This window comes from Lipotes vexillifer, unplaced genomic scaffold (assembly GCF_000442215.2).
Source record: "Lipotes vexillifer unplaced genomic scaffold, Lipotes_vexillifer_v1.1 scaffold646, whole genome shotgun sequence".
NCBI lineage: Eukaryota > Metazoa > Chordata > Mammalia > Artiodactyla > Lipotidae > Lipotes > Lipotes vexillifer.
Window position 1 is genome coordinate 1,112,511 of NW_006769605.1, and position 26,925 is coordinate 1,139,435.

Consider the following 26,925-nt stretch of genomic DNA (forward strand, 5'->3'; position numbering starts at 1 on the left):
AAAAAAAAAAAAAAAAGAACTGAGGTCACTGGGCAAACTGCTGCCCCAGAATTGGGGATGGATAATGGAAACTCTGAGAGAAAGGCTAAAGACAGTGCTAGAAATCAAAAACACTGTAGCTGAAATGAAGAGTGAACTGATTGATAGACTGAAGGTAGATAGGTCAGAAACTCAGATCTACATAAAGAAAGGAAGAATGTTGGAGAAGGAATAGATGATAAAATAAAATCTTTTGGTTTTCATATTCTTAATTGATCTTACAGATAAACATTTGTTCAAAGTAATAATAGAAACAGTGTATTGGGTGATTATAGCCTGTGGATTAGTGAATGAATGACAGCAGTGTTACAGGAGGGAGGAATTGGGAATACTGTGTTATAAGGTATTCATACTACCCTTGAGGTGGTATAGTGTTATTTGAAAGTGGACTTGGATTAATTGTGAATGTATATTGTGAACTTAAGGACAACCACTAAGAACAGTTTAAAAATCAAGTATAATTGATATGCCAAGAGAGAAGAAAAAATGGGATTGTATAAAATGCTCAATTAAAACTAGAAAAGACAGAAAAAGAGTAGAAGACAAAGAAACAAAGAACAAATGCAACAAACAGAAAACAGTAACAAACATGGGTAAATAGTAATCCAAATATATCAGTAATCACTTTGAATGTAAGTGGTCTAAGTGCACCAATGAACAGATGGAGACTTCTCAGTGGGTAGAAAGCATAGCCCACTATATGTTGTCTACAGGAAACCCCCTTTAAATATAAAGACATGGATGGAGACAGATACACAGTACTAACACTAATCTAAAACCATGAGTAGCTCTATTAATTTCATGTGGTGCCAACTTCAGAACAAGGAAAGTTATCAGAGATAAAGAGGAACATTATGTAATGAAAAAGGGGTCAGTTCTTTAAGAAGATACAACAACCCTTAATGTGTACATGCCCAACAACAAAACATCGAAACACATGGGAGAAGAGCCAGTAAAACAGCAAGAATAAATGGACAAATCCACTGTTACAGTGGGAGACTTTAACATCTCTGTCAGTAATTGACAAATCCAGCAAGGACATCAGTCAACTGTATTTAACTGACAGTTATAGATTACTGCATCCAACAACAGCAGAATACATACTCTCAAGCTAAATACACCAAGATAGAACACATTCGGGGCCATAAAACACCTTGTAACAACGAAAGCAGTAGGAATCAAACAAAGTATGCTCTCAGACCACAGTGGAATTAAACTAGAAATCAGTAACAGAAGGGTAGCTGGAAAACCCACACATACTTGGAGATTAAATAGCACACTTCTAAAAAACACATGGGTCAAAGAAGAAATCTAAGCAAAATTTAAAAAATATTTTGAACTGAAGAAATGAAAATACAGGGATCAAAATTTGTGGGATGTAGCAAAGGCAGTGCTTAGAGGCATATGTATAACCTTGAATGTGTATAGTAGAAAAGAAGGGTCTAAAAACAGTAATCTAAGCTTCAACCTTAGGAAACTAAGAAAAGGAGCAAAGTTAATCCAAAGAAGAAGGAAATAAATAAAAGGAGAAATAATGAAGTTGAAAATGAGAAATCAGTAGAAAAAATCAAGCCTAAATCTGGTTCTTTGCAAAGATCAATAAAATTGATAATCTTCTAGCCAGTTTAAGAAAAAAATAGAGAACACACAAATTATTAGTATCAGAAATGAAAAAGTGACCATCACTATTTATCCCATAGACAATAAAAGGATAATAAGGGAGTATTACAAACAACTCTGTGCCTACAGATTTGAAAACCTAGATGAAAATGACCCATTCCTTGAAAGATACAATCGGCTAAAACTTACCCAAGAAGAAATAGGTGATCTGAATAGGCCTGTGTCTATTAAAAACACTGAAACAATGTTAACCTTCCAAAACACCAGGCCAGATCGGTTCACTGGTGAACCTACCAAACATTTATGGAAGAAATTATACCTACTTTCTGTATCCTCTTTCTGCGGATAAAAGCAGAGGGAATACTTCCTAATTCATTCTTTGTGGCAAGCATTAATCTAATACCAAAACTAAACAAAGACATTACAAGAAAGAAAATCTACGGACTAGTACCTCTCATGAACATAGATGTGAAATTCCTCAACAAAATATTAGCAAGTCAAATCCAGTAATGGATGGAAATAATTATGCAACACATCCAAGTGGGATTTATTCCAGGTATGCAAGGCTGGTTTAACATTTGAAAATCAGTTAATGTAGTCTATCGTATCAACAGGCTAAAGAAAAAAAAAACACATGACCCTGTCAATAGATGCAGAAAAAGCATTTCACAAAATCCAATACCCATTTTTGACAAAAATTCTCAGTGAACTAGGAGTACGGGAGAATATCCTCAATTTGATAAAGAACATCTATGAAAAAACCCTACAGTTAACATAATATTTAGTGGTGAGATTTCCCACTAAGATCAAGAACATGGCAAAGATGTCCCCTCTCATCATTACTTTTCAACATCATACTGAAAGTCTTGGCTAATGCAATAGGACAAGTAAAGGAAATTAAAAGTATACATACTGGGGGTGATGTGATTGTCTATGTAGAAAATCCCAAAGAATCCAGAAAAAATCTGGAACTAGTAAGTGATTATAGCAAGGTTGAGGAATATAAGGTTAATATTAAAAAAGCCACTTTCTAGGGACTTCCTTGGTGGCGCAGTGGTTAAGAAACCGCCTGCCAATGCAGGGGACACGGGTTTGATCCCTGGTCCAGGAAGATCCCACATGCCACGGAGCAAATACACCCATGTGCCACAACTACTGAGCCTGCGCTCTAGAGCCTGCGAGCCATAACTGCTGAAGCCTGCGCACCTAGATGCTGTGCTCCGCAACAAGAGAAGCCATGCATTGAGAAGCCCACACACAACAAAGGGTAGCCCCCACTCACCGCAACTAGAGAAAGCCCGCACGCAGCAATGAAGACCCAGTGCTGCCAAAAATAAATAAATTTACTTTTTTAAAAGCCACTTCCTTATATGCCAGCAATAAACAATTGAAATTTGAAATTAAAAACACAAGGTCATTAAACTATAATTCAAAAGAATACATGCACCACCCCTATGTTCATAGCAGCACTATTTACAACAGCCAAGACATGAAAACAACCTAAATGTCCATCAACAGATGAATGGATAAAGAAGATGTGGTGTATATATACAATGGAATACTACTCAGCCGTAAAAAAATGAAATGTCATTTGCAGCTACATGGATGGACCTAGAGATTATCATACTAAGCAAAGTCAGAAAGAGAAAGACAAATACCATATGGTATCACTTATATGTGGAATCTAAAATAGGACACAAATGAACTTACCTATGAAACAGACATAGAGAGCAGATTTGTGGTTGCCCAGGGGGAGGTGGGGTGGGGAGGATAGATTGGGAGTTTGGGATTAGCAGATGCAAAGTATTATATAGAGAATGGATAAACAACAAGGTCCTACTGTATAGCACAAGGAACTATATTCAATATTCTGTAATAAACCATAATGGAAAAGAATGTGAAAAAGAATACACACATATATATATCTGAATCACTTTGCTGTACACTGGAAACTAATGCAATATTATGAACCAACTATGCTTCAATAAAAAACCAAGCAAAAAACCAAAACAATGTTGTTTACATTAGCACCCAAAACATGAAATACTTGGGTAGAGCTCTAAAAAATGTGCAAAGCCTATATAAAGGAAACTATAAAAGTGATTAAATAAATCATAAATCTAAATAAATGGATAGGAAGACTCAGTATTGTCAAGATGTCAGGTCTTCCCAATTTGATCTATAAATTCAGGACAATCCCAGTCAAAATCCCAGCAAATTATATTGTGAATATCAACAAACTGATTTTAAAGTTGATATGAAAAGGTAAAAGACCCAAAATAGCCAACATGTTATAGAAGAACAAAGTCAGAGGACTGATACCACTTGACTTCAAGACCTGCTATAAACTAGTAGTAGTCAAGACTGTGAGGTATTGGTGAAAGAAAAGACATGTAGGTCAATGGATCATATTTTAGACAGCCCAGAAATAGACCAACATAAATACAGTTAACCAATATGTGACAGTCTTTTCAACACATAGCACTGGAACAACTGGACTTTGACACATTAAAAATGAACCTAGATACAGATCTTACAGCTTTCACAAAAATTAACTCAAAATGGATTATAGACATAAATGTAAAACAAAAAGCTATAAAATTCCTGGAAGATAATAAAGGTTACCTTGAGTTTGGTGATGACTTTCTGATTCAACATCAAAAGCGCAGTCCATGGAAGAAATATTGGTAAGTTGAACTTCATTAAAATTAGAAACTTCTGCTCTAAAAAAGACATAGTTAAGAGAATGAGAAACAAACCACAGATTAGGAGAAAAAGCTTTGCAAAACACATATCTGATAAAGGACTGGTATCCAAAATATACAAAGACCTCTTAAAGTCAAGAGTAAGAAAACAAGCAACCCAGTTAAGAAGTGGGCAAAAGGTCTAAGTAGATAACACACCAAAGAATGTACACAGATGAAAAGCAAGCATAGGAAAATATACTCAACATACATCATCAGGAAATCACAAATTAAAACAATAAGATACTACTGTTAGAGTGGCCAAAATCCAGAGTGCTGGCAAAACCAAATGCTGCCAAGGATGTGGAGCAATAGGAACTCTTATTCATTGTTGGCAAGAATGCAAAATGGTGCAGCCACTCAGGAAGACAGCTTAGTGGTTTCTTAAAAGCTAAACATACTCTTACAATATGATCCAGCAGTTATACTCTTTGGTATTTACCCAAATAAGCTGAAAATATATCCATACAAAAATCCGCATGCAAATGTTTATAGCAGCTTTGTTCATAACTGCGAAAAATAAAGTCTGTTAGGGCTTCCCTGGTGGCGCAGTGGTTGAGAGTCCGCCTGCCGATGCAGGGGACACGGGTTCATGCCCCGGTCCGGGGAGATCCCACATGCCGCGGAGCAGCTAGGCCTGTGAGCCATGGCCGCTGAGCCTGCACGTCCTTAGCCTGTGCTCCGCAACGGGAGAGGCCACAACAGTGAGAGGCCCATGTACCGCAATAAATAAATAAATAAATAAAGCCTGTTAATTAAAAAAAGAAATAAATGACACTGATAAAATTTAGAAGATCAACAAAGATGATTCTTAGAATATACAAATAACATTGAAAAACCTCCAGTGAGAATGATAAAGCAGAGAGGAGACAGAAATAAATGATATAAGGAATTTAAAATGGGACATTACTACAGATACACAAGAAGAAAAAAGATAATTGGAATACTGTGAATAACCATGTGACGATAAATTTGAAAACTTAATTAAATGGATAAATTTCTAGTTTAAAAACTTAAGAAAAAATGGAAACCTTAAGTAATCCTATGACGAATAAATAAATGGAAACAGTAGCTAAAAATCTTCTCACAAAAAATATACCAGGCTCCGAAGGTTTTTATATTACGTTACACCCAATGTTTAAGAAATGAAATCAGTTTGATTCTAAACAAACAATTTCAGAGAATGGAAAGAGAAAAAAGCCTTCTGTGTTCATGTTCATTCTAGGACAGAGGCCTGTGTCAGTAACGGAAGAGGACAGTGATGAGAAAGGAAAACTGCAGGACATTATCTACAGAGAAACCCCCAACTAATCTATAGATTAATTACTAGAAATAATGAGGATTTAGCATAATGTCCGGATATAATATGAACAGACAAAAATTAATATTTCTATACACTGGCAACATGTAAAAATGTAATTTAAATTTTTATGTACAGTAGCAATAAACTTTTTGAGGAAACTGATGAAAAATCAAACAAAAGATGGGCCAGACTTCCATGGTAATAATTGTGAAACTTTATATGAAAGACATTAATGCCAAAATGAATAGATACCCTGTGATAATGGATCCTGCAGAGATATCAGCTCTCTTAATTTATATTTAATTCTAATAAAAGTCCCCACAGGGTCCTCTGTGGGACTTAAACTGATTGTAGAATTTATGTGGAAGAGCCAAGGGCTAAAAACAGGCAAGATGCAATAAAGAACTGCAGAGGTGCCATGGGTGAATCTCAAAGCATCGTACCGATAGAAGCCTGGCATAAGAGACTGATGTTACAATACATTTGTATGAAGTTCTAGAAAATGCATAACAGTAGCAACAGCTGGCACGCTGGTACTTAACTGTGGCCTCCTCCAAGACGCACAGTGAAACCTCAACAGCCATGATGCTAGCAGCAGTCAGCATTTATCCAGCACTTGCTTTGAACCAGACACTGCTCTAAAAGCTTTTTGTTTAACTCATGCAATTTCTCTATCACATGTTTCAAGAGTGTCTCACTAGCTCATTTCATGGTGAAGAGTCATTGCCTTTGTTTTTCTAATTAAATTTTGGTGTACTTAGTTTGTAGCTGTTATAAAATTTTATCCCCCTTATTGTCCATTAAGGACAAAAGCATTAGTTAAAAGTGGTGGTTAAAAATGGGCTGAGTTTATGATGAAAAAAAAATGAAGATAATTTATACCTAGAGCAGAGCCTGGCACAGCAAAGGCACCAATCCCCATTCACTCAGTTGTCGAAGAGCGACATTCTTCATTCTTCATTGGAAACAGTTCTGAAGGCCAAAGACCCAGCAGGTGGAGTGGAGTGCAAGAGGTGGAGTGTCTGTGTAGCCTCGATGTAAAGAGAGAGGGGAAGAGCACTGGGTGAGGAAGTGCATGGGACCTGTGTACGTGTCCTGAGAGAGCCTCTGCATCTGACGTGACTCAGGAGGGCCAGGAACCAGTGAAAGGGTTTAAGGAGCAAGCAAGGTCAGTTGCTGTGCAGATGAATCTCTGTCACATGTCCTTGTTGATTGGACAGGCTTGAGTACCCACTGTTCTTCTAGGTCCTCTCTGCATGTCACTTCCTGGCCAGGCCTCTCCTGGCGCCTGGGCCAGATGCCCATCTTCTCCATTCTCAGGTCCCACACTCTTCACATGTCGTATCCATCCCATCCTCCTGTCTGGTTGGTTTACTGGTCTCCATCCCCAAACAGTCTTCTGTGAGAGCAGAGACTAGGTACACAGTAGGTGCTCAATGAATAATTGAACGCATGAGTGCAGTGGTCAGTACATGCCCCTCTGTACAGTCATGTACCTACATGTTTTTCCTGAGGACTGAGAAATGGAGGGAATGGAACTGAAGCAGCAAGTAGGTGGAACCAAATGGTGGCCCTGGCTCCACTTATGACCAAAGACAGTACTCACTGGAAACATGCTTTCTTACCTACCATTCCTTTTCTTGTCGCCTCCGCTCTGCTCACCATTTTTACACACTCCCTGCCCCTGTACTTTTTTTTTAATCAGTAGTTGCACTTTTATTATAAACAGTAACAAATTATTACTAAAAATAGTGTTTTCCCAAAAGGCTGCATCAGTTAATCCTCTACCTATTTTATATAGGTTCTCTTTAACTTTTTTGTTCTAAGAATCTTGGCTTTTATTGTCAAGTACATGATAGTCAATTATTTTTGCTTATTATCTGTTTTATACATATTAGTGTATACATGTCAATCCCAGTCTCCCAATTCATCCCACCACCGCCACCCCCACACTGCTTTCCACCCTTGGTGTCCATACGTTTGTTCTCTACATCTGTGTCTCTATTGCTGCCTTGCAAACCGTTCACCTGTACCATTTTTCTAGATTCCACATATATGCATTAATATACGATATTTGTTTTTCTCTTTCTGACTTACTTCACTCTGTATGACAGTCTCTAGGTCCATCCAAGTCTCTACAAAGGACCCAGTTTTGTTCCTTTTTATGGCTGAGTAATATTCCATTGTATATATGTACCACATCTTGTTTATCCATTGGTCTGTCAATGGGCATTTAAGTTGCTTCCATGACCTGGCTATTGTAAATAGTGCTGCAGTGAACAATGGGCATGTGTCTTTTTGAATTATGGTTTACTCTGGGTATATGCCCAGTAGTAGGATTGCTGGGTTATATGGTAATTCTATTTTTAGTTTTTTAAGGAACTACCATACTGTCCTCCATAGTGGCTCTATCAATTTACATTCCCCCCAAAAGTGCAAGAGGGTTCCCTTTCCTCCACACCCTCTCCAGCATTTGTTTGTAGATTTTCTGATGATGCCCATTCTAACCAGTTTGAGATGATACCTCATTGTAGTTTTGATTTGCATTTCTCTCATAATTAGTGATGTTGAGCAGCTTTTCATGTGCCTCTTGGCCATCTGTATGTCTTCTTTGGAGAAATGTCTATTTAGGTCTTCTGCCCATTTTTGGATTGGGTTGTTTGTTTTTTTAATACTGAGCTGCATGAGCTGTTTATATATTTTGGAGATTAATCCTTTGTCCATAGATTCATTTGCAAATATTTTCTCCCAGTCTGAGGGTTGTCTTTTTGTCTTGTTTATAGTTTCCTTTGCTGTGCAAAAGCCTTTAAGTTTCATTAGGTCCCATTTGTTTATTTTTGTTTTTATTTCCATTACTCTAGGAGGTGGGTCAAAAAAGATCTTGCTGCGATTTACATCAAAGAGTGTTCTTCCTATGTTTTCCTTTAAGAGTTCTATAGTGTCCAGTCTTACATGTAAGTCTTTTATCCATTTTGAGTTTATTTTTGTGTATGGTGTTAGGGAGTGTTTTAATTTCATTCTTTTACATGTATCTGTCCAGTTTTCCCAGCACCACTTATTGAAGAGACTGTCTTTTCTCCATAGTATATCGTTGCCTCCTTTGTCATAGATTAGTTGGCCATAGGTGCATGGGTTTATCTCTGGGCTTTCTGTCCTGTTCCATTGATCTGTATTTCTGTTTTTGTGCCAGTACCATATTGTCTTGATTACTGTAGCTTTGTATTATAGTCTGAAGTCAGGAAGTCTGATTCCTCCAGCTTTTTTTTCCCTCAATATTGCTTTGGCTATTCGGGGTCTTTTGTGTCTCCATACAGATTTTAAGATTTTTTTGTTCTAGTTCTGTAAACAATGCCATTGGTAATTTGATAGCACAACTGTATTTCTATGTGCATATTTTACTCAAAGAACAAAAACAGTACGACCACAGAAGAAACTCTGGTGGAATTGAGCCTGGACAGGCCCTGGTTGGTGGTGGGGCTGGGGAGTGGCAGTAGTCAGAATCCAAGAAGCTCAGTTTCTCCCACACTTGTTTCTCCTCTGTCTTCTCTCTCCAGCTTAGAGTCACGTTAATACTGGACACATCATGTTACAATCCGACTACAGTATAGTGTTCTCGGTACCACGAGCCAGACTCTGCCCTGAGTCTTGTAATGAACTGACTCATGTAGTCCTTGTAGCCACCCCAGTGGGCAGGCACTCTTCTTGCTTCATTTTTTTGCACATGAGGAAATTGAGGCACAGATAGGTTAAGTAATGTGTCAGAAGTCTTGCAGAAGGACTGGGATGTGAACCCAAGCAGTCTGGCTTGCATCTCGGTCTCAGTTGTTACACTATTGGAAACAAATAAGCTTCCTTATGGAAAACATTCTCTTCTGTTGATTCACTGTTACCTTCCTTTGGGGTGGGAGGGGCATCCCCCTCTCTGTCTACATACCTACTGTTAATTGTATCGATATAATGTGGGCTCTGAGAGCAGCACAAGCAAAATGGGTCATGGCTTTTGACTTCAGGAGGGAGAAGTGAGGCAGGCAAGCATCAGTTTTTCTTAAGATTTAAACCCATATGAAGAAAAGACAGCCTCTTTAATAAGTGGTGCTGGGAGAACTGGACAGCTACATGTAAAAGAATGAAATTAGAACACACTCTAACACCATACACAAAAATAAACTCAAAATGGATTGAAGACCTAAATGTAAGGCCAGACACTATAAAACTCTTAAAGGAAAACATAGGCAGAACAAACACTCTCTGACATACATCACAGCAAGATCCTTTTTGACCCACCTCCTAGAGAAATGGAAATAAAAACAAAAATAAACAAATGGGACCTAATGAAACTTAAAACCTTTGGCACAGCAAAGAAAACCATAAACAAGACAAAAACACAACCCTTAGAAATGAGAGAAAATATTCACAAATGAAGCAACTGACAAAGGATTAGTCTCCAAAACATACAAGTAACTCATGCAGCTCAATATCAAAAAAACAAACAACCCAGTCCAAAAATGGGCAGAAGACCTAAATAGACATTTCTGCAAAGAAGATATACAGATTGCCAACAAACACATGAAGCGATGCTCAACATCACTAATCATTAGAGAAATGCAAATCAAAACTACAATTAGGTATCACTTCACACCAGTCAGCATGGCCATCATCAAAAAATCTACAAACAATAAATGCTGGAGAGGGTGTGGAGAAAAGGGAACCCTCTTGCACTGTTGGTGGGAATGTGAATTGGTACAGCCACTATGGAGAACAGTATGGAGGTTCCTTAAAAAACTAAAAATAGAACTACCATACAACCCAGCAATCCCACTACTGGGCATATACCCTGAGAAAACCATAATTCAAAAAGAGTCATGTACCCCAATGTTCACTGCAGCTCTATTTACAATAGCCAGGACATGGAAGCAACCTAAGTGTCCATCGACAGATGAATGGATAAAGAAGGTGTGGCACATATATACGATGGAATATTACTCAGCCATAAAAAGAAACGAAATTGAGTTATTTGTAGTGAGGGGGATGGACCTAGAGTCTGTCATACAGAGTGAAGTAAGTCAGAAAGAGAAAAATACCGTATGCTAACACATATATATGGAATCTAAAAAAAGAAAAAAGAATGGTTCTGAAGAACCTAGGGGCAGGACAGGAATAAAGACGCAGATGTAGAGAATGGACTTAAGGACACGGGGAGGGGGAAGGGTAAGCTGGGACAAAGTGAGAGAGTGGCATGCACATATATATACTACCAAATGTGAACTAGATAGCTAGTGGGAAGCAGCCACATAGCACAGGGAGATCAGCTCGGTGCTTTGTAACCACCTAGAGGGGTGGGATAGGGAGGGTGGGAGGGAGACGCAAGAGGGAGGAGATATGGGGATATATGTATATGTAGAGCTAATTCACTTTGTTATAAAGCAGAAACTAACACACCACTGTAAAGCAATTATACTCCAATAAAGATGTTAAATAAATAAATAAATAAAAGATTTAAACCCATAGATACACAGAGATACGCCCTTTGAGGGAGGTAAAGGTGTCTAGTTATTTATAATTTATTCTTCAAATATCCCACTGCTTACTGTGTTGCAGGTTAGTAGTTTCTTACTGAGAAAATGAAAGTACAGTCTGTTTTGAAGAAACCAAAAGGAAAATAGAGCTTCTGTTCAGGATATTAAGAAACTTGTATCTGTTCGAAGACCTTGTTGAGACTGTTGACACAGGGGTTAAAAATATGGAAGTCTTGTGAAGAGTAAGAACCTTCGACCGAGTGCGTGCCCTCTGGGGTTGACCTCTGAGCTGCAGATCCGAGGCTGCAGCAATGGAAGCCCATGCTCAGAGGCGTCAGCATTTAGTGCCTGTCTTCCTTCCTTTTGTGCTGAGTATAATTCGTAGGTTTACCCCATGGTCTGTGATGTGTGCCTGGCAAGAACACCATCGTTGTGGTGGTGTCACCCCAAGACAGGCTATCAATGCTGATTCCTTGGGCCTTTTCAGTTGATCAAACCCACTGTACCAAACCATTGCTTCAAAATATTAATAAAAACAGCTGTCATTAATGAGTGCTGCTAGGTGACAGGTACCTAGTGGCTTGCTTTGTATATTTTAACTTACGTAATTCTCACAGCAACTCTATGATTTTTGTTTCCATTTTAAAGATGATCAAAGTGAGGCCTAGAAGGATTTAAAATTTTATTCAGTATTTTACAGTTAGTAAGTGGCAGAACCAGCATTCTGATTCCAAAGCCTGGACTCTCACTTCAGTATTCTTGCGTTTTCCTAGAGCTATGGGCGTATTTTATATTTTACCATTTTCACTATTTTTGAAACTCTGCTGAAGAAGTACATCTTATTAGCATGTCAGTTTGTCTAACACTATAAATGTAAGTACCCAAAAAATTCTTCACTAGCCGGAGTGATCTGTTTATTCCATGCTACGTGAAGCTGACCTTAAATATCTCCTTTCTCTGAATAGATGGATACTTTGAGAATGTTTGAGTGAAAGACCTAGGCTGAATAAGCTGTGAATGCTGCCACAGAGGGAGGAAGGGCAGATGAGAGGATTTTACTTAGTTTTGCTTCCTTTTCAAATATGGCATAATCAATTTATCGCCTCTCAGACCTGCATCCACCTTCATTGCCTTCTCAGGAAAGAATGGATCTAGGCCCTTGCATTGTCTTTGTCAGCTGACTTGATGTGCAGCTGTTAGCAGAGGAGGTGGAGGCCTTTCAGCGGGAGTGGTTCTTGGTTCTTGCATGTTTCTGGCTTCTGTGGCCCCTGCACTGTGCACCAGCCAGCAGTTCACCCAGCATGTGTAGGGATAGCTCTGTGAGACACCCCTGCCCTGGGGGGTGGAGGTCACATTTGGTTTCCGGGCAGCACGGTGCCTTTCATTATGCTATGAAAGCTTTCAAATCTCTGCCTTTACTCCTACACCCTTGCCATGTTTGCCCTGCCTAATTCAGTGCTTCTTGATCAGACTGGCTTCTTTCCTCTGTATTTTGGTAACATCAATGTCACCGTGGAATCCCAAGCTAAAATCATGTTCTGTGTCCATGGACTTGCAGTCTTCCACTTCCCAGCCCCTTCATGGGAAGTGTGGGATGTCTTTGACCGCTTTTTGGTACTTGTCTCCATTGACGTCAGAAATACTAGAAAATAGCATTTCCCTTTCCTGTAAAACTAAATGTACAGCTCTCGAGCCATATTGTTTCCTCCTGGTATTTAGTTTAATCTTTTTCGGTCCATTTGTGCTTCAGACCTTCCCTGGAACTCAGGGCTCATAATGATCAGCAGCTCTTGTTGACGCCTTGTGTGTCCGGGAGCTCGACTGTTCTGTCCAGCACCTCAAACGAGTGGGAGACTTCACTTATTATTTCCCTTCCTCAGCTTTCATCTAGTTCCTAATTCACATGGCTGTGTAAGAATTGCATCCAAGACACTTGTAATTAAGGTTTTGTGACACTTAATCAAATGCCTTCGTGGTTCCTGCATCAGAGCTACTGATGTTACTCGTGGATGTGTCCCGTGCAATGATGCTGAGCTTTCAAGGGAAGATTTGCTGTGTAGCAACCTGCTTATCCACATTTTCCTACAAGTTTTTAGTTTCGTGAGGTCTTGTAGGATTGATCTGGGTTTTAGGCTAAGAGCTATGAACATATTCTCAGCTAATACCCCTTTTCCAGTCTTCTTAACTGTTGATTCAGACACCCCTTCCTGGAATCCAGGGCACTTGGAACTGCAAAGGGGCCTCCCCATGGCACCCGATGACACATGTTGGTTCTCACAGAAGATAGACTTCATTGTGTCCCCTTTGCCGTGTGGTCCGGTCTTACTCTCTCCTCTCTACCTGCAGCTGTTAGACACGTACAACTGGCAACAGGGGGAACTAGGAGAGCTCCCAGCCTTGTTGAGGATGGAAGGGAGAAGCCAAGTTAGAAGAACCAGGAGAGTCGCACGGTGACATGGGTTGGTTTTCTCCCCCGACTAATCATCATATTTCGAAACATCTTTCCAAAAAGGTCTCTCCATCTAGTCACTCTCCTGAGATGTTAGTGGTCCTTTTTTGGTTTGGATATTTGGGTTAGGAGTGGGGAGTATTAAGCGCTGAAAAGCTTACCATGTGGAGGTTATTCTGATCCTAACATTTCATTCAACATTGCAGTGAATGCTTTTTGCCCTAATTACACTGTGCACCCCAGAGGCAGCTCTTCAACTTCAGGGCCGCACATCTCTTTCCGTATCTTTGCCTTGTTTTGATGGGTGAGCATGCTCTCTAGGGGTCTTCAGTGATCACGCCAGCACTGCTGTTTGGGGAGGGTCATCCTGGTATTCCACCTACCATTGTTATTCATCATGTTGTGTTATGGACTCTTCAGGGTGCTATTTATAGATGTTTTAAATGTTTCTTATGCCATTGTTTTGCAGTTAAAATAAGACATAGAGTTGGCTTTTGAAAAGAATTAGTTACTTCATCAGTTTATGTATTGTTCAATTTTGCTGTACAGTAAGCTATCCAACATCTTAGTGGCTTAACAGCAACAAGCACTTATTTCTGACTCATGGCCAACTGTGGGTAAACTCTTTACCTTCTGGGGCATAGGCCAGGAGTGGCTCCTAGTTTGGGCATGTGAGTGTCTTAGTGATTGAAAATATTCTTGTTTTACTATTTTCTTTCAATTTTGTGAAAAAAAATTTAGCACACTTGTGTTTGGTTTTAGCAATTTTTTTAAATGTGGGGAAAAATCCACACTTCTTTAAAATGTACCTTTCTTATCTATTCATATTTTCTAAAATGATTGTTTTATGTTAAAAATATAACTTTGATTGCAAAAGTAATTTATGCTCAAGGCAAAAAACCTTGCATATATCTAAAAGAATGAACAAAAAACAATACATTGTAATTTTGTCACCCTTACATGACTACTCAGTATTTTGGTGTAGTTCACTGAACTGGAAAGGAAGGGGTAAAACTATATTTACAGACACCATGATGGTTTATTTTGAACATTTTAAGAAATTTACACAACTAGTAGAAATAATGTGACTTTTGCAAGGGCGGAAGGGAGAAATTCAGTATATAAAAACTAATTGTATATACTAGCAACAAAAATTGTAAGTGAAATAAAAAAAACAGTGCTTTTTATAATAACATCAATAACATCCAGCATTTAGAAAGACTTCCTCAGTGAAAGTTACAGAACATTGTTGGTAGAAATTAAAGGAGAAAAAAAATGGAGAGATCCACCGTGTGTTCATGGATTGGAAGACTCAATATTAAGATAGTCTCTCTACATTGATTTATAGATTTAACATGAATCTAATCAAAATCCCAACAGAGTTTTTGTAGAAATTGACAGAGTGTTTCTACAATTTCCATGAAAATGAGATCAAATCTGGATAGCCAGAACAAACTTGAAAAGAACAAAGTTGGAGGACTTGCACTACCTAATTTCAAAATTTATGATAAAACTACAATAATCTTCCTTATCAATACCCCAATGGCATATTTTGCAGAAATGAAAAAATTCTAAAATTCATATGGAATCTCAAAGGACCTCAGATAAGCAAAACAATCGAGAAAGAACCACAAAATGGAGGCCTCACAATTCCTGATTTCAATATAAATTACAAAGGTACAGTAATCAAAACACTGTGGTACAGGCATAAAGACAGGCATGTAGAAAAATGGAAAAGAATAGAAAGCCCAGAAATACACTCTGTATATATGGTCAGATGATCTTGGACAAGGCTGCCAAAGTTGCACAGTGGGGAAAGGATAGTCTCTTCAACAAACAGTGTTGGGAAAATTGGATTTTGTTTTGCAAAAGAAAGAGATTGGACCATTATCTTACACCACATACAAAAATTAACTCAAAATAGATTATAGACCTAAATGTAAGACCTGACACTGTAGAATTCTTAGAAGAAAACATAGGGGGAAAGCTTCATGACATTGGATTTGGCAGTGATTTCTTGAATATGACACCAAAAGCACAGGCAACAAAAGCAAAATTAGACAAGTGAGACCACATCATACTTAAAACTTCTTTGCAGTAAAGAAACAATAGAGGGCAAAGGCAACCTATGAAATTGAAGAACATATCCTCTTGTATACATCTGATCATGGGTTAATATCCAGAATATGTAAATAACTCCTACAACTCAATAACATTAAATAACCGAATTTAATAATCGGCAAAAAACTTTAATAGACATTTCTCCAAGGAAGATGCACAAATGGCCTATAAGTCCATTAAAAGGTGTTCAACATTACTAATTATCAGGAAAATGCAACTCAAAACCACAGTGAGATACCACTCACACCCATTAGGATGGCTATTATAAAAAATTTTCTTAAACAGGAAACAAATGTTCGTGAGTATGTAGATAAATTGGAACCCTCTTGCACTGTTGGTAGGAACGTAAAATGGTGCAGCAGCTATGGAAAACAGTATGGAGCTTCCTCAAAAAATAAAAAATAGAACCACCAAATGATTTATGAATTCTATTTGGATATATATCCAATATATTAAAGCAGGGATGCGAGCAGATATTGCTACACCAATAGTCATAGCAGCATTATTCACATTAGCCAGGAGGTCAGAGCAACTTAAATATCCATCAGTGGATGAATGGATAAAGAAAATATGGTGTGTATATATAGTGGAATACTACTGAGCCTTAAAAGGAAAGGAAATTATGACATATTCTACAGCATATTCTTGAGGACATTTTGCTGTGAGAAATAAGCCAGTCACAGAAAGACAAATACTGTGTGATTCTACTTATATGAGGTATCTAAAATAGTAAACTCATAGAAACAGAAAGTAGAATGGTGGTTGCTCAGGATTGGGGGCAGGGAGGTGGTGAGTTGCTGTTAGGTGGGTGTAGAGTTTCAGTCATGCAGGATGGATGGGGACTTCTGGGGTCTGTTGCACAATAACGTACATGTGGTTGACAGTATTGTGCTGACCACCTGAAAATTGTTGGGAGGGTGAATGTTATATGTTGTTTTGTAAATACTCTAACTGAAAAACTAAATATAACTAATCAACATAGTATAGAACTAGCAGAAGAATAGACAAATGGATTTACTGTACCAGATGGAGAGTTCAAAATTATACCCGTACACACATGGTCAGGTGATACTTGACAAAGGAGCTAGGGCAATTTAATAAGGAAAGGAAAATCTTTACAACAAATGGTACTTGAAAAATTAGGTAAGCATGTGGGAAAATGTGAACACCAACCTCCGCTTCCACTACTTAGAAAAATTAACTTGAGATGGTACCTAGACCTAAAAGTAAAAGGTAAAAGTATAAAGCTTCCCAAAGAAAACAAAGGAGTGTATTTTTTGAACCTTGGGGTAGGTAGAAATTTATAGGCAGGATTCAAAAAGCACTAGCTAGAGAGGAAAAGATAACAAAATGAATCTCATGAAAATGAAAAATTTCTCCTCATCAAGCACACTATTAAGGGTTTGAAAGTTGAGCCATAGACTTGGGATGAGTATTTTCAAAACATATATCTTAAAAAAAAAAAAAAGCTTGTATCCATAATATATAAAGAACTAGTATAAATCAGTAATAAAAAGACAGCTCAAAAACTTGGACATACACTTCACAACAGATGATATGCAAATGTCCAAGAAGTCCAGGAAAGGTGCTCAACATAAGCCATCAGGTAAATGTAAATTGAACTTCATGATTCTACTTCACAACCATGAGAACAGCTCCTGTAGAAAAGATTGTACCAAGTGCTGGTGGCAGGACTAGAATCTCATATATTGGTGATGTGGATGTTAAATATTGTAATCACTTTGGCAGTTTCTTTGAAATTTAAACAGAATCTTACATAGTGGAAAAAGTAACATCTTTACTTTGGAAGAACTTGATGGGCACCATCTTAACCAAGGACCAAAGTTAACACCATCAGTAGAGGACAGACTTCTGTGGAACCCCCACTGAAATGCATGGTCTGAATCTAATCATGAGGAAACATCAGAAAATCCAAGTTGAAGACAATCTACAAAATAACTGGCCTGTATTCTTTAAAATGGCCGGTTTCACGAGAGGCAGAAGCTGGGGAACTGGTCCAGATCTAGGAGGGCAAAGAAACTCTGAAACATGCATGCATCCGTGGTCCTGGACTGGATCATAGACTAGGAAGACAAAATAACTGCAAAGGAAGTTACTGGGATAATTGGCACTATTTGAACATGGACTTTGAATTAGGTAATAGTATTTCATTGTTAAATTTCCTGATTTTGAGAATTTACATTATGTAAGAGAATATCTCTGTTTTTAGGAAATACTTTGAAATATTTAGGTATAGAGGAACATGGTACCTGCAATTTACTTTCAAATGATTAGGAAAAAACATACTTACATAAAGAAAGCAATGGGGTCAAATGTAAGTGGTGAGTTTGGGTAAAAGTTATACAGGAGTTCTGTACTATTCTTGCAGATTTTCTGTAAATTTGAAATTACATCCAAAAAGTTCAAAAGGAGAAATATATCAAACAAAGTGTTTGATATGTGAAGAATTAATGTACTCTCACCTCATTGATGAGCCCTTTAGTTTTATTCAGTAATGTGAATACAAGTCATTCTGTCATCAGTTTTTAATCTAGGAGTTTAAGAAAAAGAATGACCAGAAACTAGGTTTTTGTCTTAAAGTACTTTGAGTCTAGTTGAGGAGAAAAGAGCAGTGCGTACACAATCTGAACAAAATAAAATAATACATAAATTCATTGTGTTTGGTATGTGATATGCTCTAAAACAAGTATTGGCAGATATTTTCTGTAAAGGGCCAGATAGAAAATATTTTTAGCCATTATGATCTCTGTCACAACTGCTCAACCATGCTTTTATAGTATGGAAGCAGCCATAGACAATACACATATAAATGAGTGTGTCTCTGTTCCAGTGAACAACATTATTACAAAGAGACTGCAGGCTGCATCTGGCCCAAGGGCTGGCCTATATTTACCCCCACTCTAAAATGTTAACAGGGTGGAGTTTTCCTAGGAACAGCTAGAGAATAGGGTGGTTGGTGGTGAAGGGTGTGGGCTCTGGAGCTACTCACACCTGGGTTCAAACCCTGTCAATGCTACTCCCCAGTTACCTGACCCTGGGGGAGCTTCATACCTTTGCTTTCTCATTTGTGAAATGGGAATAATAAGAGTGGCTCCTCCACAGAGCGTGTAGAAGATTGTGGGTGTAGTAGTATCCTGACTGCAGACTTCTAACTGGTTTCCGGGCTCCTACTCTGATTCTCCTGCAGTCTCCTTCACAACATCCAGCATGAGCCCTCCAAAACGGAATCAGATCATGTCATCCATGCTCACCCTTCTTCCCCCATGCTTCCCTGTCAAAGTTAGAATGATAGCCAAGCTCTGTACCACTCCTGTAAAGCCCTCATTCTGGTGAGTTCCTCTGCTGGTGGTGTGTGCATTGTGGCGCACCATCCTCATTCACAGTGCAGGGCCTTTGAGCTGGCTTTTCCCTCTGTCTTGGAGATTGTCATCTTACTATTCAGATTTCACAGTAAGAGAGCTCTTCCCTGGCTTCACAGTTAAGTAGGTACTCCATCTTTTTATCTTATTTTCATTCTTAGCCCCTTTGATTGTCTGTTGTCTGTCTTTAACCCTTTAGAAAGTGAGCTGCATGAGACACAGTACCTGTTCCACCTGATTCTCCACGCCAAGCCCTGAAGACACCACCTTACAAAACAGGCAGTAAAATATCATTTGTGGAGTTAACATAATGGGTTAATACACACAAAATACCTAACATAGTGACGGCCCCATAACTGATGTTTGGAAAGTGTTAGCTAAAATCATTACCGTACAGCCTGTAAGGTGTACATACTTACCTTAACAGAACATTGAAATGAATTAAGAAGCTTGAAAATGTGACCTGTGAAGAAATATCTGAAGATCAATGTCCTTTCACTCTTAGAAAAGAAAAATCACAGCGATTTACATCCAGTATCTGATTATTTATACAGATCTAGGTAATAAAATGAACAATTAAAAGTCTATGAATGAATTTGAATGCCTTTTTCCTGGAGCTTTCAAACTAGCAGGTTTACACTTATTTTCCTTCCTTCCCCACTCATCCATTATGTGACAGTTTCTGTAGGATGATAAACTCTTTCACAGGACCAGAAAGAAAGCAGAAAAATTTGGGGCCTTCGGGCTGTCCCTGAACAATGGAGTGATTGAGCTCTCGCTTTGTTTCAGACGTCCATACAGAAGCTGTCCAGGCTGCGCTCGCTAAACACAAAGAAAGGAAGATGGCAGTGCCTATGCCTTCCAAACGCAGGTCCTTGGTTGTGCAGACCTCGATGGACGCCTACACACCCCCAGGTGAGCAGCAGGCCCCGTCTGCTTCATGAAGTCAGGGCCAGCAACTGCGATCTTTATAACTTTCAAAATCATGGTGCTGTAATTCAGATTTTGAGAACCAGAAGTCCAGAAATAGTAAATACGCTCTAAATAAAACTTGGAAGGAAAATTGGCATGATTATGTATATGTCTATATAAATAAGTGTTTTTAAACTTTTCATTTAGACTCATAAATATGATACAGACTTTTTTTTTTAAATCCTATAAAATTTTATTTAGTTCTTTACAAAGCAAGAGAAGAGTTTGTACATCCATCCTTCTAACCGAAGCTGGATTTCTCTTCTGCTTAGACTGGTGTATGCATATTCTCAAGTCTTTAAAATGTCAGTAGGTTGTAATGTTTTGTTAAGAAATTGAATGAACTGAAAAATTTAGGCAGTTACTTAAATCTGTCATCAATTTTTCCTGTGAAGTGCAGGTAGTATTTTGGGATATCACAGCTGCTTGCTCTGCTATTGTGGTGCTGAAGCAGCCATGGGTAACATGTCAGTGAAAGTCATGGCTATGTGTCAATAAAACTTTAGTCACAAAAACAGGCAGAGGGTTTGGTCCACAGGCCTGCCAACCCCTGATCTAAATGGTTGAAGGTAATATCCCATTTATATTTCTGCTTTTGTTTAATCTTGAATTTTATATAACTACCTAAGATCTCTACTTAACTCTACCCAAATAATTATAACCTGTATCTCGTGATCTTCAAAACTGAAGTAAAACATGAAGTTAAACGTCCAGGTATCTATTAGAAACGTGAAAGACTGAACCTAATTTACTTGATTTTTCTGTGTGTGTTTCTGGTTCCAACATTATTCATGTCGTTTTTGCCACTCTGTCTTTTCTGCAGATCTAAGTTACCTGGCACACCCCTTTGTTCATAAGAGAAATTTAGGGTGCAGTAAGAATAGTTGAACATACATAGCATTTTTTGGAGTCTTTTGAAGTTAGTCATGAGTGTTTGCAAACAGTGAGGGTAATAGAAGCACACACTTCAACTCACAGATGTGGTCAAGTATATCCAGTACTGCTTCAGACAACTCTTAAGTCTTCAGCTTTACATGCCTTTAAAAGTGAAAGTCCTGAGCTTTGTAAGACAAAACTTAAATAATATAAAACTTAGTTGTTTTGTTTTGTCTTAACAGATAATACCACAAGTGTTCTTTATCTCAAGAATATAATATTCTAATAGGAAAGGGTGTCCTTTTTGCCAATTTCCTTCCCTTTTGTTGAGCCACAGCATGTATTTTGGACTCCTTTTAAATCAGCATAATTAATATACTTAATCCTATTTAGTTTATGGTTATAATTTGCCAAAATTTATAAGTGGTGAAAAATTATTTTGTATGTGTTTATACAACAAACAGAATGGACTTATAAGAATAACAAACCCCACTTAAAATATATTTTAGCCAACTCTTTGGAACTAGACAGTATTCAGGGAGATGGACATTTTTCTGACCCACTTTTTATGGGAAATGTTGAGTCTAAAGTACAAGGTGCGATGTGATTATTTGTGTATGTGCTTTTTCACATGTTGAATCCATCCTCATGAGTGTTGTTGTGTCATGCATGATGAAAGACAAAACTTTCAGGAGAACGAACCTTGTACAAAGGTCTTTGCAAAATATAAAAGAATGTTATTGGAAATGAGTGTCATTTTTGGTGCAACATTTGCATTTAATTGTTTGGTTAGCATTTTCATGTACACCATATAATACATCTTGTAAACTGTTATTCAGGAATCCTAGTAACAGTATCACATGGGATAGTTTTGTACAATCATAAATGCCAACACCATCATCATAAAAATTTTCATTCATAACCTATTTTGTGCTTATCAGGAGTCTACATATTTGTAACAGTACTTGCTTGAACAAAATCGTGGCTCAGCTTCCTTTTCTCTCACTCTGTTTTCCTTGGCTGCTGATAGCATTTGTTAGAACTAATTTTGTGTCCAGTTTTCTTCAGAGAATATTCCTGAAGTTTATATTCTCTGCATAAAGTGACTGGTTGCTGACTAGTATCATAGTTTCTGCAAAAGATATGATTAGGATCGTTGCAATGCCAATCTTCTATAGATGAAACTTTGCTTTATTTTTCACGTACAAAAATATAAGAAGAATTTATCAGTACTTTTGCTTCCAGCCATAATGAAATAACTTACCAGACTAACCCATACATCATAAACAGCTATAAAGCTTCACAAAACAAATGAGATGACTGCTTTTAGGCAGTGGACCTCATTCGGGGAATCAAATGAAAATATCTCAAAGAACTAAATGAAAATATTATCTTAATACTTGAGCTGATCAGGGAAAGGAAAAAAATATTTTTAAAATTAATAGAAACTCTAAAATGAAAAGTATAATACAGAAATGATGTTTTACTAGATCAGCTTAGCATCAGATTGGAGAAGTAGGATAAAAGAGTCTGTGAACTTAGAGAGATAAAGAGAAATTAACCAAACTGAAGAATGAGGAGTCAACAGATAAAAGAAAAATTAACAGAACCTCAAGCATCTGTGATACAATGTTAACATACTTACAATTGGAATCCAAGAAGGAAAAGAGAGTGAGAAAAGGGAAGAAAAACTACTTAAGGCAATAAGGGTCACAGACTTCTCAGATTGATGTAAAACACCACCTCACAGATCCCAGAAGTTCAGTGAACACCACGCAGATTAAGTATGAAAAGAATCATCCCTAAGTTAATAATAGTCCAAGTGCTGAAATCCAAAGATTAAGAGGAAATCTTGAAAGTCATCAAAGGAAAACAGATATATTGCATACAGAAGAACAGTTATATGAATTATGAATACTTGTTTGAAGATGCAGTAAAGGCCAGAAGACAATGAGAAGACATTTTTATAAAGTACCAAAATGAAAAGACTGAAACTGTCAATTCATACTCAGTGAAAATATACTTCATAAACGAGGGTGAAAAAAAGGCATAATGAGACACATGAAAGCTCAGAGAATATGGTGCCAGTAGAACTGCAAACACACTAACAGATGTCATTTAGGCTGATGGGAGATGATCCCAGATAAAAATTTACATCTATGAAAAGGAAAGAAGAACACTGGAAACAGTAAATAGCTGGGTAAACATAAAATTCTATGCTTTTTCTTGTAATTTTCTTTAAAACAATTGCACAAAAGACAAGGCCAGGTGAATGGAATTATACTGTTGTATGGTTATGAAGTAGGAAGCAGAAAATGGAAAGAATGAAATGAATAGTGTCAGATGTGATGTGAGATGGGAGAGAAAGTTTGTAGTGTCAGATTTGAAGAGCAAACAGTTACAGTATTGACCCCATATGGACCCACTGAGGATTCATATTCTTAGCCCTAAAGTAACCATTAAAAAAAATGAGAAGAGGTATAGGTAAGAATTTAATAGAGAACATAAAATGAAACTCTTAAAAAATATTTGGGGGGCTTCCCTGGTGGTGCAGTGGTTGAGAGTCTGCCTGCCAATGCAGGAGACACGGGTTCGTGCCCCGGTCCAGGAAGATCCCACATGCCGCAGAGTGGCTAGGCCCGTGAGCCATGGCCACTGAGCCTGTGCGTCCGGAGCCTGTGCTCCACAGCGGGAGAGGCCACAACAGTGAGAGGCCCGTGTACCGCGCAAAAAAAAAAATTTGGTTAATAGAAACAAAGGTGGGAAAAATCAACAACAGAGATTAAAATAGGAGGAATGAATGGAAAACAAATAGCAAAATGTTAGATGTAAACTCACTCATATCAATTACTACAATAAATGTAAATGGACCAAACGCCCACTTAAAAGATAGAGATTGTCAAACTGAATAAAAAAGGAAGATTCATCTATATGTTGTCTACAAGAGACACATTTGAATATAAAAACAAGGATAGTTAAAAATAAAATGATGAAAAAATATACAATGCAAACATAAAGCATAGGAAGGTGAACAAGTCTATATTAATATCAGACAAAGTAGACAGCAGGACAAAGTAGTACCAGATATAAAGATGAACATTGCATATTGGAAAATGAGCAATTCACCAGGAAGTTATAACAATGAATATTTATATACCTAAAAACAGAGCATTATAATTTATAAGGCAGAAACTGGCATAATGAAGGGAAAAATAGAAAAAACAAAAATAATAATTTGAGATTCTTAAAATATTCTTCTTAAATAATCATAAGAAAGTTGTCAAAACAACACTATCAACCAACTTGATGTAGTTGATACTTACAGAATATTATGCCCAACTATTGCGGAAAGCACATTCCTTTTTAATACCATTCTTGGGGTATAATTTACATCCCATAAAATTAGCACATTGTAAGTATATAATTTAATGACTTGTAGAAAATATATAGATTGTGAAGCTATTGGTGCAGTCCAGTTTTAAAGCATTTCCTTCTCCCCAGAAAGTTTCCTTGTGCCCATTTGCAGTTAATTCCCATTCTCACACCCAGGCCTAGGGAGCATTTGATCTGATTTATACACCTCTAAGAATATTCTAGACATTTTGTAAATGAATTAATAAAATATACCCTTCTGTATCTTCTTTAGCATGTTTTTGAGCATCCATTTTGTAGCATCAGTAGTTCAATCATTCTTATTGCAGAATTGTATTCTATTAGATAGATATGCCACATTTTGTTTATCCAGTCACTAGTTGATGGATATTTAGCTTGTGTCCACTTTTCAGCTATTATGAATAATGCTGCTATCAACATTTATGCACATATATTTGTGTATATATATAATTTCATTTATCTTGGGTATTCCTAGGGGTGGAATTAATGAGTCTTATGGTAAGTTTATGTTTGACTTTTAAGAAACTGTCACATTGTTTCCGTAATGGCTATACCATGTTATATTCCGACCAGCAGTGTATAAAGATTCCAGTTTCTCAGCATCCTCACCAACACTTGGTATTGTCCTTATTTTTTTAATAGTCATTCTAGTGGATATGAAATAATATTTCATTATGGTTTTAATTTTCATTTCCTGAATGACTAATGATGCTAAGCATCTTTTTGTGTGCTTGTTAGCCATTTGTATATATCCACTGGTGAAATGTCCCAATTTTTGGCCCATTTTTATTTATTTATTTTTTATTTATTTATTTATTTTTTAAATTTTATTTATTTATTTTTGGCTGTGTTGGGTCTTCATTGCTGCACGTGGGCTTTCTCTAGTTGCGGCGAGCGGGGGCTACTCTTCGTTGCGGTGCGTGGGCTTCTCATTGCAGTGGCTTCCCTCATTGTGGAGCACGGGCTCTAGGCATGTGGGCTTCAGTAGTTGCGGCACGCGGGCTCAGTAGTTGTGGCTCACGGGCTCTAGAGCACAGGCTCAGTAGTTGTGGCACACGAGCTTAGTTGCTCTGCGGCATGTGGGATCTTCCCAGGCCAGGGATCGAACCTGTGTCCCCTGAATTGGCAGGCGGATTCTCAACCACTGTGCCACCAGGGAAGCCCTTTTGCCCATTTTTAAAATGAGTTGTCTGTCTTCTCACTGGTTAAGAATTCTTTATATAATCTGAATACAAGATCTTTATCAGGTATACAATTTGCAAACTGTAGTTTGTCTTTTCTTAATGTTGTCTGTGGTGGAGAGAATTATGGCCCCCTCCAAAGATATCCATGTCCTAATTTCTAGAACTTGTGAATATATTACCTTACATTGTAAAAAAGACTTTGCAGTTATGATTAAGTTAAGCATCTTGAGATAGGGCAGTTACCCTGGATTAACCAGGTGGGCCCACTGTAATCAAGTCTCTATTCAGGCAGAGAATGAGAAATACAATACTGTGTAATCTCAGTCACATGTGGAATGTTAAAAAAAAAAAAAAAAAAAAAACTCACAGAAAAAGAGATCAGATTTGTGGTTACCAGAGGCAGGGAGTATTGGGAGAGGGAATTGGAGGAAGGTGGTCAAAAGGCAAAAACTTCTTGTTATAAGTACTAGGGATGTGATGTACAATATAACTATAGTTAACGCTGCTATATGATCTATGTGAAAGTTGTTAAGAGAGTAAAATTTAAGAGTTCTCATCACAAGGAAGAAAGTTTTTTTTCTATTTATTTTATATGAGATGATGGATGCTAACTAAAGTTACTATGGTAATTATTTCCTAATATATGTAAGTCAAACGATTATGCTGTACACTTTAAACTTATACAGTGATATATATCAATTCTAATGCAATAAAACTGGAGGAAAAAAGGTCCTTAGGGAAGAGTATCAAAGTAAAAAAAAAAAAAAAAAAAGATAATGAACCAGAGGGAGGGAGGGATACACTTTAAAGATCGATGAAGGGGCCATGAGCTGGTGACACAGGTGGGCTCTAAGAAGGTAGAAAAGGTAAAGGAGTGGCTTCTCCCTTGAAGCCTCCAGAAGGAATAAAACCCTGCCAACACTTTGTTCTTAGACTTCTGACCTCCAGAACTGTTAAGATAATAAATATGTGCAGTGTTGTAAGCCACTGAATTAGTGGTGGCTTGTTATGTTACCCATAGCTTAAGAGTTTTCCATTTTGATGAAGTTCAGTTCATCAGTTATTTTATGGATTGTGCTTTGGGAAGTTTCAGAAATTTTATAGTTTTAGTTCTTTCACTCAGGCCTGTGATCCATTTTGAATTAATTTTTATTTATGGCATGAGGTAAGGATCTATGTTTTTTATTTTGGTTTGGTTTTTTGATACGTGAATATTCAGTTACCCAGCCCATTTGTTGAAAAGATGATCTTTTTCTCATTGAATTATCTTGGGATCTTCGTCAAAAATAAATTGACCATGATCATAAATGTAAGACTATATTTCTGGG

At 37.5% G+C, this 26,925-nt stretch overlaps 1 protein-coding gene across 2 annotated transcripts in view; it reads left to right on the forward strand.

Annotated features, from left to right (window-relative positions):
- The window catches only part of DIP2C (DIP2 acetate--CoA ligase C (putative)), a 366,491-nt gene that overhangs the window by 199,815 nt on the left and 139,751 nt on the right, over positions 1 to 26,925 (forward strand). For both annotated transcript variants that reach the window (XM_007445661.1, XM_007445662.1), the window contains one exon: positions 19,962 to 20,087. In XM_007445661.1, the coding sequence (XP_007445723.1) occupies positions 19,962 to 20,087 (126 nt within the window). The remainder of the gene's footprint in view (positions 1 to 19,961; positions 20,088 to 26,925) is intronic.